General features: G+C 30.2%; 2 protein-coding genes across 2 annotated transcripts; both read right to left on the minus strand.

Moving 5' to 3' along the window:
- Nucleotides 1-5,344: 5,344 nt before the first annotated feature.
- Nucleotides 5,345-8,353, minus strand: LOC111692227. The gene is made up of 5 exons (XM_023456095.1): nucleotides 8,345-8,353; nucleotides 7,967-8,160; nucleotides 7,788-7,898; nucleotides 7,440-7,677; nucleotides 5,345-5,503 (listed from the first exon to the last, which is right to left on the minus strand). The coding sequence occupies exons 1-5, from the start codon at nucleotides 8,351-8,353 to the stop codon at nucleotides 5,345-5,347; spliced, it is 711 nt and encodes a 236-aa protein (XP_023311863.1).
- A 3,340-nt stretch (nucleotides 8,354-11,693) lies between these two features.
- On the minus strand, nucleotides 11,694-13,322 carry LOC108914561. Its single transcript, XM_023456096.1, has 4 exons — nucleotides 12,987-13,322; nucleotides 12,804-12,914; nucleotides 12,228-12,693; nucleotides 11,694-11,747 (listed from the first exon to the last, which is right to left on the minus strand). Exons 1-4 carry the CDS (start codon nucleotides 13,235-13,237, stop codon nucleotides 11,694-11,696), a joined length of 882 nt encoding a protein of 293 aa, XP_023311864.1. The 5' UTR covers nucleotides 13,238-13,322.
- Nucleotides 13,323-14,260: the final 938 nt, after the last annotated feature.

Genomic DNA, 14,260 nt, shown 5'->3' on the forward strand with positions numbered 1-14,260 from the left:
GCCTGTACCGGAAGTGTTTCCTATCTATATTTACATCCTTCGTACATCGCCCATCGCAACAAAGCGTGCGTAGGCTCATTACTAAATTTTGCACAAGGGACTTTTCTCACAGAAAGATATTAGAAATATATTCGTCTCTGAAACAGGCTTTCTGAGCGGTAACTTTGGGTTTTGTTTGATGTAGTTATTAATGCGATAATGTGAGTTAGAAGGGAGTTTGGAAACTTCGGATCCGAAAGGATATACCTGTTATGTGAAGTGTTTAATAATTATTCGCGTCGCGAAGACATAATGAAGTATAAGTTTTGGTGTTTGCTGTTTTTGATTACATTTTTTTTGAATGAAGGTAAGAAAGGAGTGACCATTTAGGTAATGATCTATGTCAAAAAAAAACAAAAAAAAACAAAATGTGTTAAGTATAATAGGATATTATTCTAAAAAAGTATACCTATTTAAGCGGGCACTATAAAAATATCACGTCGTTAAGTCTTTATCTTGTAATAAAAATATTTCATCTATAACTCTATTTATCTTATAAAACGAATTGCGAATAAAAATAAAAAAGAATATTAAATATAATTTATAGCAAAAAGTATTTAAGGTATGCAGTAAGTGTATTTTTCTTATCTGTAACAAAATCGTAGTACTTAAAACATTTATTATTAATATCAGCAGGTAGAGTCAGTTAGGGAACAAGTCTCCCATAGCTAAGCTTTATTTTCTACAATAAAATGCAAATTTTGTGAAAAGATTACAGTTACTACGCAACTTTACCCGAATTTTATGGAAATTGCGTACCACTTTATTATCCAATGGTGGATGAATTCTTGTAGGATGCTACTGCTAACGTGATCTAGTTTTAATATGAATTTATCAAACTTTCGAATCTGACGCAACCTTTTGTAATCCGATTTGTTTTATTGTGTAGAGGACACTACTAAGATTTCCCAGATTTTGCACTGATTACCTAGCTGAAATGATTTCCCTCTATGATTATGTACCTAGTAAGTTTATAATTCTAATAAGAAATTTTATTTCTGGTCTATCCTTAAATGTTGTATTTCATAAACTATAGTTTTACATTTTCTGATTTTTATTGTGGAAGAAAAATTACTGTTAGAAACATTAAAATACAAAACCTTAACATATACAGGGTGTGTGTTCTACAAGCTCTATGACATACTTTGACAGATGATAGCTTTCTTATATGAACAAAGGTTCGATTCGTTTTTGTTTAGAAGTTATAAGCATTTTAAAAAATATAATTTCATATTTCAATCAAAGTAGCATGATATATAAAAATGATAGTTGCTATAACAATAATTATTATTTATTAATTAACAAATCTTAAGACTATAAAAATTATTCAAAATGCCCACCCTCGGCTCGAATGCGAACCTCACATTGGCGAACTAAAGATTCCGTGACCCGACGGATGAGGATTGGAACATTTCTTATCTGGTTAGCTGCATCATGAATTCTTTCAAGTAACTGCTGACCGGTAGTGATTTCAACATGGTAGACAAACTGCTTCATATGTCCCCATAAATAAAAGTTTAAAGGATTTAGATCCGGGGAACGCAGTAGCCTATCGGACCTTGTTTGCCTATCCATTTATTCGGGAAATGATCACTTAATAAAGCAGTTACTTGTCTCCCTCTATGTGGTGGCGCACCATCGTGCTGATGCGACATATTTTGAACAATATTAACCCCCTACGTCATCAATAAAATCAAAAAGGTTGATTTCCAAGAAAGTACATGTACAGGCCGTAAATTATTGTTGAAAATGCTACCTCAAAAATTGGCACTGAAATGTTGCTTAACATTAACTGTTTAAAATTTTGACCACCGACGTGTAAACACATTTGGACCCGTCTTACATAGTTCCTACGAACTAACACAAATGTTGCCTTGTTCACCACAACACAAATGCTTCACCATAACACAAATATTGTCTTGCTTCGCCATGAATTAAAACAATATTCGTCAATTCCGAGTTGCTATACATGTAAGCCATTTTTGACACTTACTATTAAAAAACTATTGTAAATACTATCGGAATGACGTTAATACTAATTGTAAAATCGGATTTCAGTATTCGGAGTCAACGCGAATGAGAGACTACAGTTGTTAAGCGATGTAATGGTGGAAAGTATTCCAACTTCAATACTTTTTTCTCGGAAACTATAAGGATTTTATAAATCTTTTTTTTACGATATTGACTCCATTTTTCATGCCGCATCTATTCCCAAATTTTTTGGATAAGTTGTGAATCACCTTGTATAGAGGTTTGTGATATAACATATATATACAAAGCATGTTGTATCTTAATTGTCAATGTTACTCTAGTGATTCTGCTAACGATTGATTTAAACTATTTACTAGATACTGCCGGTGTAAAACAACGCCGGACGGGACTGTTACCCGTAAGGTAGTTGTTACTCAGAATATCATTAATTAAAAATGTGTAAGTTTTTAGAAAATTTGTGTTTCGCACTTTAGATTAACTTATAAGTATCTGTATGACTACATATCCAAATTATTTCGCATGTGTTTTAATTTATTTTAAATAATCATTTGTTTTCTTTATTTAAATACGGTATCGTCACTGTTTTATACCTTGGACCAAAACGTTACAAGGTTTTATTGAAATTTAAAAATAAAAAAAATAGTAATCTATTGTTGCGTTACGAATGTAAAAAAAACAAAATTTTTTTTTAAAGGGGCTATATCATAAATTGTCAAGTGCTATATTATATGCGAAAACGCCTTCTAGATGGATATGTATGTCGATGCATGTAACCAAAAATACAGATACATACATTTTAGGGAATTTATGTATCTCTCTCTATACAGTGTAGGAAAGCGCCGATGGTCTATCACAAGATACGTGAGAGCGATAAAGTACGACATAGAAATCCATGCGATAGAGAAGGATGGCTATAATGAAGGCTTCTCTTTATCACCGCCCGTTTCGCCCTTCCACAAATAAGATCCACTTCTTATTTGTGGAAGGGCAAAATGGGTGTTGACTATGACACGCCTTCATTATAGCCATCCTTCTCTATCGCATGGATTTCTATATCTTACTTTATCGCTCTCACGTAACTTGTGATAGACCATCGGCGCTTTCCTGCACTGTACATGGAAGATGAAAAAGAAAAATAATTTTTTTTTAATATTTGGGGGAATAACTTTTCAGGGGAGAGTTTTTTCAAAAAATGTTATACCAAAGGCCCTTATTAATTTTCATCAGAGAATCGCCCTTACATTTTTTGGGTGTTATTTAAATACATCCTGTATATTTTCGTATACTTGCTGTTATACAGGCTGTTACAAATTCGCTTCTCACTACAGGGATGTCGAAAACGGTAAGATGGCTTAAATGGTGGCAAAGTTGTGTAATCAAGGAACCAAAAAATCTAAAAAATCAAGACCAACATTAGTTTTCGAAATATTTGAAAAAATCAAAATTTTGGAAAACCGTTTTTGTTTCATTTCAGCCTTGATATTGTAAAAAGAAGAACACTTTCTCATAACCATTTTTGTCCTCTATCGAATGGCATAATCAATTTTTATATGTAACATTTCGTCTTTCATCATCAACTTCATTTTTTTAAATACGACCTTGGAAATTTTATTACATTTTTTGCAAGCTTTCATGACCTCCAAATACTATACTGCCTCAGCCCGAATCAGATTCAGACGTTTTGTCTCGAAAAATTCATCGTCAGTGTATTCGTTCCAAATGTATTTAAATTTTTTACTTAGATTTCTTTGTTTATTGAATCGTACACTGTAAGTGTCGTTAGACCCTGTGAAATCCATATATAGTTATTTAAACTATTACCACCAATAAAGTTGATGATGGTCCTGGAGAGACGAAACGTTACATATAAAAATAGATTATGCCATTCGATAGAGGGCAAAAAGTGGTCATGAGAAANATTTGCAAAAAATAACAGATTTGCGCCAAATTTGGTTTGTGGGGGTTTTGGGTTCACTGTCGGAGATCCGACAGAAAGGACACATACACTAACGAAAAATATTTGAAATCAAGTTAAAGATTAAAGTAGAATACGACATTGAAATGTTGCAATATTACATACTGAGAATTTTTTCTTAACATTTTATTTACTTGTAAGGGCGTTTTATTAGTCAAAAAAAATTAAATACTAAATTTCCAACGTATTTGAAATTCAAAAATAAGTAGATCTGAATCCGAGAAAGCCATAATTTAATTCTTCTGTTAACTTTTTATTTCTTATAAGACTCGTTTTATCTTTCCGAGGACATGTATATCGCTTATATGCTTCAGTATCCCTGTAATTTTTGTCTTTATCGATCGAATTTAACGAACTTCTTTTTGTTAAATTTCGGGGAAGCGCGTCGGAAGCGACCAATTGCGACTATTCCATTTTTATTAAAGAATTTATGAAGCTTTCAAAGGACCATATAACTTTTATAGGAAACTTTTCCTAAAATCAAAAATAAAAAAGTTGCCGCGATGTTCATCCACCAGTGACAAAGATACAGAGAGGCGCTGTTACTAAGAACTCAGGAATTTCGACACCACTGAATATTCTGGAAATTGAATAAAATATAGGAAGTGGATAAAATCCCGTACGTGGGATTGTAATGGAAAAATTATTTTCCTGAAAGGGTGGGGTTATCGATGGGGGCGGTGTTTATCAATTTGAATGGTGCAAGTGCAAGTTTGAGTTGTAGCAAAGTATTAACTTTCAACGGTAAATAATTATTTGTTATTGTTAATTAAATCAATCTTTTTCAGGAAACATAGGTATAATACAGTGTATTACATGTTACAGATTAGATTAAGGTATTAAAAATATGATTGAGGTGCTGTTCTCTCGACATGCATTAGCATCATCGTCAATTAATGCTTAATGAACATGTAGTCAATAAACAAATTATAGACTGATTGGTTATAATTGTCACCCTTATTTAACTTCCTTATTTTTAGACTTACAAGAAAATGTTAAATACAAAAGTTCTACAGGATGATATGATTTATACGATCTTGGCTGAATAGTTTTTTTAACGGAACACCCTGTATCTTATTTGATAATTAGAAATCTACACATTTTTGCAATTCCACACTTGTAAACTTTTTACTGTGGATTTAAAAAAAGTTTTCTTTAAACAAAATCTGTTTATTTAAAAAGTCGATAACAAAAATATTTATTGCAATTTTCTTCGCTTTTTTGGCAAGCCAATGGTTGTTAACGATCTTCCTTTTGGTCTACCCCGTTGTTTGACAGTACTCTGCAAAATACGTATTTAATAAAAATTTTAATTCATTACACAAGTATAAAAATGTACTATACCGGCAATGTTATATTATTAATAAATGATATGTCATCTTCAGTATCATGATCCATGTCACATATAATTTCTGGCACAGTTTCCTCTTGAAGTTCTAGTACTTCTTGAAAATCTTGAATAATTTCAAGTTCATGTAAGCCTTTCCTTTCGTTTGGCTTGGATATGTCACAATGATTAAAATAATTGTGATCAACTAGTGCATTTAAACCTTGATCGAGTGTACTTTGTATTTCTAAATTAATGTCCCGAGTATCTTTAACATTTATTATTTGAACTTTTCCCAATTCCTGCCAATTTTGCTCCAAATTTATTAATATATCCATTCTATCTTGAAATTCTGTTGTAGATACTTCACTACACAATGTAGATAATTTTAGACAAACCGCCTGGGCTTTTTTAAATTTTTCATGTGATGTTAATGTTTTTCTGTTTGTCAGAATATTGGTACAAGAAATGTTTACTTTTGGTAATTCAAATTCATATGGAGGAACATCTTCGTTATTACAAAATGTTTCCAATGAACTACCGTGCACATTTTCAATATATTTTCTTGTCCACCTGATATCAAAAAGGTCTTCACTGAATAATTCAATGCCTAAATGTTTTCTATAAAATAATATATGTTTACAGGGTAATTTCATAGATATAAAAAAGCTACATTGACATTGCACTTCTGAAATTAGAATCGTATCTTTTTCCGCTATGCAAAAAACAGTTGCTTCATCAATTTTTTGAAATATAAAAGGGCTGTCAGCTGTCTGAATATCGAGTAAGTTTTTTTCTATCTGCTGATAGGCAAAATGAGTGAGATGCTTGTAGAATTGCATATTTAAATTGGATAGGTTATTTAGTACTTTTAATATCATTTTACTATATTCATTCTGCTTCTGTACTCTTTTCATTTTTATCAAAACGAATAGTTTATTAATAAATTCATGAAAAGAACTGTATATTGAAATAACAGATTTCAATTTAGCATTTAAACTTTCCAATCTGTTGTTTGTAAAATTATAAAAATTTTCGCTATATTTTGTAAAACATCTCACCCATTCTTGTTTAACTGGGTTCCAGTTTTTCATAAAATATTTTATTACTGAATCTGGCAATTTCAATTTCATATTACTCAGGATACTTTCATAATCATCTTCACTTTTTGAATATGCTATCTTATTTAAAAATTCCAGTGATAATCTGACTTCCTCAGAAGTTATTTTTAATTTTGCTACTGTGACTTCTCTTTGGAATATTTGAAAAGTATGGAACAGACATATTAATTTCTTTGCATTAGGAAATTCTTTACTGATGACATCTCTTTCAGCAGCACTTTTATCTGTCATTATAACTTTTATATTTGGCCACTTTGGATTTCTTTCTTTGAATCTGAAATTTAAAAAATAATCATATAAGTATACTACATATTTATTAATTCCGATAAAATATGTGAAAAACAATTATTGTAAGACATGTGTCTTACAATAATTGTATTGTACATTCAAACAGAATCAACATCATTTTCTTAATATATCACAGACACTGACCTGTATATAGTCGAATCGCAAATTCAACGTATGCACGTCATCTGTCAATCAAATTAGTTTCTTTTAAATTAAGGATATAATCATACATTACATCGTCAGTCACTGTAGCATATACAACCGTTGTCCTAATTATGTATTTTAATGCGATAAAATATTGATAATTATGTTGCCATTATTAATTATTACAGTACAAAAATTGTATCACGTTAATGACGTGCATACGTTGAATTTGCGATTCAACTATATAGTTACAGGCAAGAGTTTATATGTGAAGTCTATGTCGGAGGAATTTTAAGCATATGAAAAAGCAAAATACATATACATTGAGAAACCAGCCTAAAGATTCACTATCTTCTTTTGTTATGATAGCAATTCCAACAATGTCAGTGGTACCAAAGGAATTTTCAACAACCATCACATAAACAGGACACCGATTGTTTAATAATTTGTAAGTTCCGTCTAGGAAAAGTATCTCAGAAAACAGAGAAAAACATTTTTGCATTTTCTCGTCTTGGAAAAAAATTCCTTGAAATGTATTCTCCTCCGTTTGTACATCAATTAAGCAGTGATATTTTTCTTTTAAAATGCTGATAATTTCTTGCAGGTTGTCTTTTCCCTGACTGTTTTTAACAATATTTGATATGTCACGCAACAATATTGAGTTCCCTGTTTTTTCAACTAGGTCTGCCTGAAGTAATTTCTTATTTATTTTTAGTTTCATCATTTCCAAAACACATTTTTTATGTTCGTCTGAAAGTCTTCTTTGTTTTGGTAAATGTTTAAATATTTCTCTATAACAAATAAAATTATTTAATATTACTTAGCTAATTAGCTAATTTTACATCTATGGAATTATATAAATATAAAATTTTTATATCGAGCTAATTTTCCATTCACTTACTCTGTAGGAATTTCATGATTGTGGTTAATATTCATAGATTTAATCAGTAGCGACTTTCCATCATCCGATATTTTCACATTGATTTCTGCGGGGCAATTTTGTTTTAAAGTTCTACAACATAAAAAAAGATAATATTTGGGGGTACTTTATATATTTTAGTAAATGTTGAAAAGCATTACCCTTCATGTTTCCGTATTGACTTGTTATTTTTATTTGGTCTAAATTTTTGTCCTCCATGAATGCATGAATATTTTATAATGTAATATTTCAAATCCCTATTTGCCTTTTCAAAAATCTTTGGACAATGATTTTTAGCATTCTCTAGCGTCTTAGAATCTCTCTTCCAGAACTGCACCCTATTTTCTTTTTCATACTCANTAAATATGGTAAATTTGAATTAGTTTGAAACAGAGAACATTCAGAAGTTCTAAAATAATTTGCCTTTGTTGTTTAGTTAATTTCTACTTATTTAAGAGAAGTACATGAATGAAGAATTCACATGAAATTTATAACATTGGCCTAAAAATAATCGGGTTTAATGACAAATATTATTGTACTCGTACCATGATGACAAGACAAGTTATGTTTGCAGTTAAGTGTTGTAATCTTCTTCACTTTATTTTTTTTTTGAGGAAAAATAAAAAAACATTCTGGGAGGTTGATTTTTTAATTGATCAAATCATGTGTTGAAATGTTCAAAATTACCTGCCTATTCTACCTACCTACTACATAAAAAAATTAAAAATTGAATTGCTCAAATTTTCTAAAAATTTTTAAAATAATTTTTCTTGAATAATGAAGTTATTTAATTGAAATCGGTTATTAGAATAATCGATTTTCAGTCCCAGTGACTTCTTTTATTAATTACACAGCCACACAAAAAAATTTGTCTGTACTCTTGTTGTTGTATGTTATCCGTAGTATTTTTGCTTCCTGATTATGAATTCGGTGTCTGAAATGAGCTATAGTATCACAGGAATTTTCTAACCTCAAAAAACAGGTCAAAAATAACAAAAATTCACGAAAAAGTGCTGGAAAAAGTACAATTTTTTTTTTCTATATTCAAATGTTCATTTATATGGTTAAGACCCAGCCGAACGTGAATCCGCGGTGAGAATTGATGGTTCCTTTTCTAACCTCAAAAAAAACGGGTCAATTAAGGTCAGATATCACGAATTTGCAAAAAATAACAGATTTGCGCCAAATTTGGTTTGTGGGGGTTTTTGGGAGCACTGTCGGAGATCCGACAGAAAGAACACATACACTAATGAAAAATATTTGAAATCAAGTTAAAGATTAAAGTAGGATACGACATTGAAATGTTGCAATATTACATACTGAGAATTTTTTCTTAACATTTTATTTACTTGTAAGGGCGTTTTATTAGTAAAAAAAATTAAATACTAAATTTCCAACGTATTTGAAATTCAAAAATAAGTAGATCTGAATCCGAGAAAGCCATAATTTAATTCGTTTTTTAACTTTTTTATTTCTTATAATTATCTATTTTATCTTTCCGAGGACATGTATATCGCTTATATGTTTCAGTATCCCTGTAATTTTTGTCTTTATCGATCGAATTTAACGAACTTCTTTTTGTTAAATTTCGGGAAAGCGCGTCGGAAGCGACCAATTGCGACTATTCCATTTTTATTAAAGAATTTATGAAGCTTTCAAAGGACCATATAACTTTTATAGGAAACTTTTCCTAAAATCAAAAATAAAAAAGTTGCCGCGATGTTCATCCACCAGTGACAAAGATACAGAGAGGCGCTGTTACTAAGAACTCAGGAATTTCGACACCACTGAATATTCTGAAAATTGAATAAAATATAGGAAGTGGATAAAATCCCGTACGTGGGATTGTAATGGAAAAATTATTTTCCCGAAAAGGTGGGGTTATCGATGGGGGCGGTGTTTATCAATTTGAATGGTGCAAGTGCAAGTTTGAGTTGTAGCAAAGTATTAACTTTCAACGGTAAATAATTATTTGTTATTGTTAATTAAATCAATCTTTTTCAGGAAACATAGGTATAATAAAGTGTATTACATGTTACAGATTAGATTAAGGTATTAAAAATATGATTGAGGTGCTGTTCTCTCGACATGCATTAGCATCATCGTCAATTAATGCTTAATGAACATGTAGTCAATAAACAAATTATAGACTGATTGGTTATAATTGTCACCCTTATTTAACTTCCTTATTTTTGGACTTACAAGAAAATGTTAAATACAAAAGTTCTACAGGATGATATGATTTATACGATCTTGGCTGAATAGTTTTTTTAACGGAACACCCTGTATCTTATTTGATAATTAGAAATCTACACATTTTTGCAATTCCACACTTGTAAACTTTTTACTGTGGATTTAAAAAAAGTTTTCTTTAAACAAAATCTGTTTATTTAAAAAGTCGATAACAAAAATATTTATTGCAATTTTCTTCGCTTTTTTGGCAAGCCAATGGTTGTTAACGATCTTCCTTTTGGTCTACCCCGTTGTTTGACAGTACTCTGCAAAATACATATTTAATAAAAATTTTAATTCATTACACAAGTATAAAAATGTACCTACTAGACCGGCAATGTTATATTATTAATAAATGATATGTCATCTTCAGTATCATGATTCATGTCACATATAATTTCTGGCACAGTTTCCTCTTGAAGTTCTAGTACTTTTTGAAAATCTTGAATAATTTCAAGTTCATGTAAGCCTTTCCTTTCGTTTGGCTTGGATATGTCACAATGATTAAAATAATTGTGATCAACTAGTGCATTTAAACCTTGATCGAGTGTACTTTGTATTTCTAAATTAATGTCCCGAGTATCTTTAACATTTATTATTTGAACTTTTCCCAATTCCTGCCAGTTTTGCTCCAATTTTATTAATATATCCATTCTATCTTGAAATTCTGTTGTAGATACTTCACTACACAATGTAGCTAATTTTAGACAAACCGCCTGGGCTTTTTTAAATTTTTCATGTGATGTTAATGTTTTTCTGTTTGTCAGAATATTGGTACAAGAAATATTTACTTTTGGTAATTCAAATTCATATGGAGGAACATCTTCGTTAATACAAAATGTTTCCAATGAACTACCGTGCACATTTTCAATATATTTTCTTGTCCACCTGATATCAAAAAGGTCTTCACTGAATAATTCAATGCCTAAATGTTTTCTATAAAATAATATATGTTTACAGGGTAATTTCATAGATATAAAAAAGCTACATTGACATTGCACTTCTGAAATTAGAATCGTATCTTTTTCCGCTATGCAAAAAACAGTTGCTTCATCAATTTTTTGAAATATAAAAGGGCTGTCAGCTGTCTGAATATCGAGTAAGTTTTTTTCTATCTGCTGATAGGCAAAATGAGTGAGATGCTTGTAGAATTGCATATTTAAATTGGATAGGTTATTTGGTACTTTTAATATCATTTTACTATATTCATTCTGCTTCTGTACTCTTTTCATTTTTATCAAAACGAATAGTTTATTAATAAATTCATGAAAAGAACTGTATATTGAAATAACAGATTTCAATTTAGCATTTAAACTTTCCAATCTGTTGTTTGTAAAATTATAAAAATTTTCGCTATATTTTGTAAAACATCTCACCCATTCTTGTTTAACTGGGTTCCAGTTTTTCATAAAATATTTTATTACTGAATCTGGCAATTTCAATTTCATATTACTCAGGATACTTTCATAATCATCTTCACTTTTTGAATATGCTATCTTATTTAAAAATTCCAGTGATAATCTGACTTCCTCAGAAGTTATTTTTAATTTTGCTACTGTGACTTCTCTTTGGAATATTTGAAAAGTATGGAACAGACATATTAATTTCTTTGCATTAGGAAATTCTTTACTGATGACATCTCTTTCAGCAGCACTTTTATCTGTCATTATAACTTTTATATTTGGCCACTTTGGATTTCTTTCTTTGAATCTGAAATTTAAAAAATAATCATATAAGTATACTACATATTTATTAATTCCGATAAAATATGTGAAAAACAATTATTGTAAGACATGTGTCTTACAATAATTGTATTGTACATTCAAACAGAATCAACATCATTTTCTTAATATATCACAGACACTGACCTGTATATAGTCGAATCGCAAATTCAACGTATGCACGTCATCTGTCAATCAAATTAGTTTCTTTTAAATTAAGGATATAATCATACATTACATCGTCAGTCACTGTAGCATATACAACCGTTGTCCTAATTATGTATTTTAATGCGATAAAATATTGATAATTATGTTGCCATTATTAATTATTACAGTACAAAAATTGTATCACGTTAATGACGTGCATACGTTGAATTTGCGATTCAACTATATAGTTACAGGCAAGAGTTTATATGTGAAGTCTATGTCGGAGGAATTTTAAGCATATGAAAAAGCAAAATACATATACATTGAGAAACCAGCCTAAAGATTCACTATCTTCTTTTGTTATGATAGCAATTCCAACAATGTCAGTGGTACCAAAGGAATTTTCAACAACCATCACATAAACAGGACACCGATTGTTTAATAATTTGTAAGTTCCGTCTAGGAAAAGTATCTCAGGAAACAGAGAAAAACATTTTTGCATTTCCTCTTGAAAAAAAATTCCTTGAAATGTATTCTCCTCCGTTTGTACATCAATTAAGCAGTGATATTTTTCTTTTAAAATGCTGATCATTTCTTGCAGGTTGTCTTTTCCCTGACTGTTTTTAACAATATTTGATATGTCACGCAACAATATTGAGTTCCCTGTTTTTTCAACTAGGTCTGCCTGAAGTAATTTCTTATTTATTTTTAGTTTCATCATTTCCAAAACACATTTTTTATGTTCGTCTGAAAGTCTTCTTTGTTTTGGTAAATGTTTAAATATTTCTCTATAACAAATAAAATTATTTAATATTACTTAGCTAATTAGCTAATTTTACATCTATGGAATTATATAAATATAAAATTTTTATATCGAGCTAATTTTCCATTCACTTACTCTGTAGGAATTTCATGATTGTGGTTAATATTCATAGATTTAATCAGTAGCGACTTTCCATCATCCGATATTTTCACATTGATTTCTGCGGGGCAATTTTGTTTTAAAGTTCTACAACATAAAAAAAGATACCTAATATTTGGGGGTACTTTATATATTTTAGTAAATGTTGAAAAGCATTACCCTTCATGTTTCCGTATTGACTTGTTATTTTTATTTGGTCTAAATTTTTGTCCTCCATGAATGCATGAATATTTTATAATGTAATATTTCAAATCCCTATTTGCCTTTTCAAAAATCTTTGGACAATGATTTTTAGCATTCTCTAGCGTCTTAGAATCTCTCTTCCAGAACTGCACCCTATTTTCTTTTTCATACTCATTAATTGCACTTTGCAAGTCATTATAACTCGTAAAATGATCGCCAACTTTCATTGTACTTAACACAAGATATAAAATAAAATTAGGTATATATAAAATTTAACACAACAAAAATAAACGCAATTGTCTGAACTGTATTTATCTAGGGTTAGGGTTATGGTTAAAGGAAACAGTAAACAACTCGCCGTTGAAATTGGTAAACCCCGCCCATTCGGGAAAATTATTTTTTACTTAGAGTACGGTACCGCTGTTGTATCAGTACAATTATGAGTGGGAAGGAGACATTTTTGAAATTTATTTGCTTCTTTGATTCATTGGTAGAACTGATTCGTACGTCAAAAAACTTGACAAAGTCTGTATCAGTGTAAAACCACACTGTTTACCAATAAATTCGTGAATTAATTCATAAAGAACTTCGTCAATTTATTCATGAATAAATTGTCAATGTAAAACAGCTATAAGATAATGATAGAATAAGTAGATCCACCCAGAAAGTGACAAAGCATAACGCTAAACTAGAGCAACTTCCTTTTATTTTTCACATTGAAAAATCACGGAGGACATGTAAACAGCAGAAAATGTACCTTTCCCGATTTGTCGAGCAAATTTGTAAAGATGCTCAATAATTGTGATTAATGCATATGTTAACAGTTTCATAAAATCATACTGCATGGTGTGATTATATTTATAGTACCGTACGCGATTTTCTGTACGTTCAACAGGAGTGCAAAATTCAGGAAACGGAAATATGTTTTTTCCCTTATTTTGAATGTATTGTTAGTTGTTCTATACCCTGACGAAAAGTGATATAACTGGTACAGTGACGAGATATTGTTTGCTAAGATTTTCTAAAATGCTGGACAAAAAATTGCGCATATGTATAAACGCCTCACTTAAGGGTTTTTAGTGTAAAATAACACCAGGAACAATCTCTTAAAAATATAGACTTAAAAAACGGTCTGTAGAATCATAAACAAATTATTTTCTGGAAGAAAAAAAAATAAACGTATTTTATGAGCCAGCATGTCGGTGTGTTGCTATGTAATTGTTCCTTTTTCATTTTTTTAGGGGAAAAAA

The sequence above is a fragment of the Anoplophora glabripennis genome, unplaced genomic scaffold, assembly GCF_000390285.2.
Source record: "Anoplophora glabripennis isolate ALB-LARVAE unplaced genomic scaffold, Agla_2.0 scaffold1156, whole genome shotgun sequence".
Lineage (NCBI taxonomy): Eukaryota > Metazoa > Arthropoda > Insecta > Coleoptera > Cerambycidae > Anoplophora > Anoplophora glabripennis.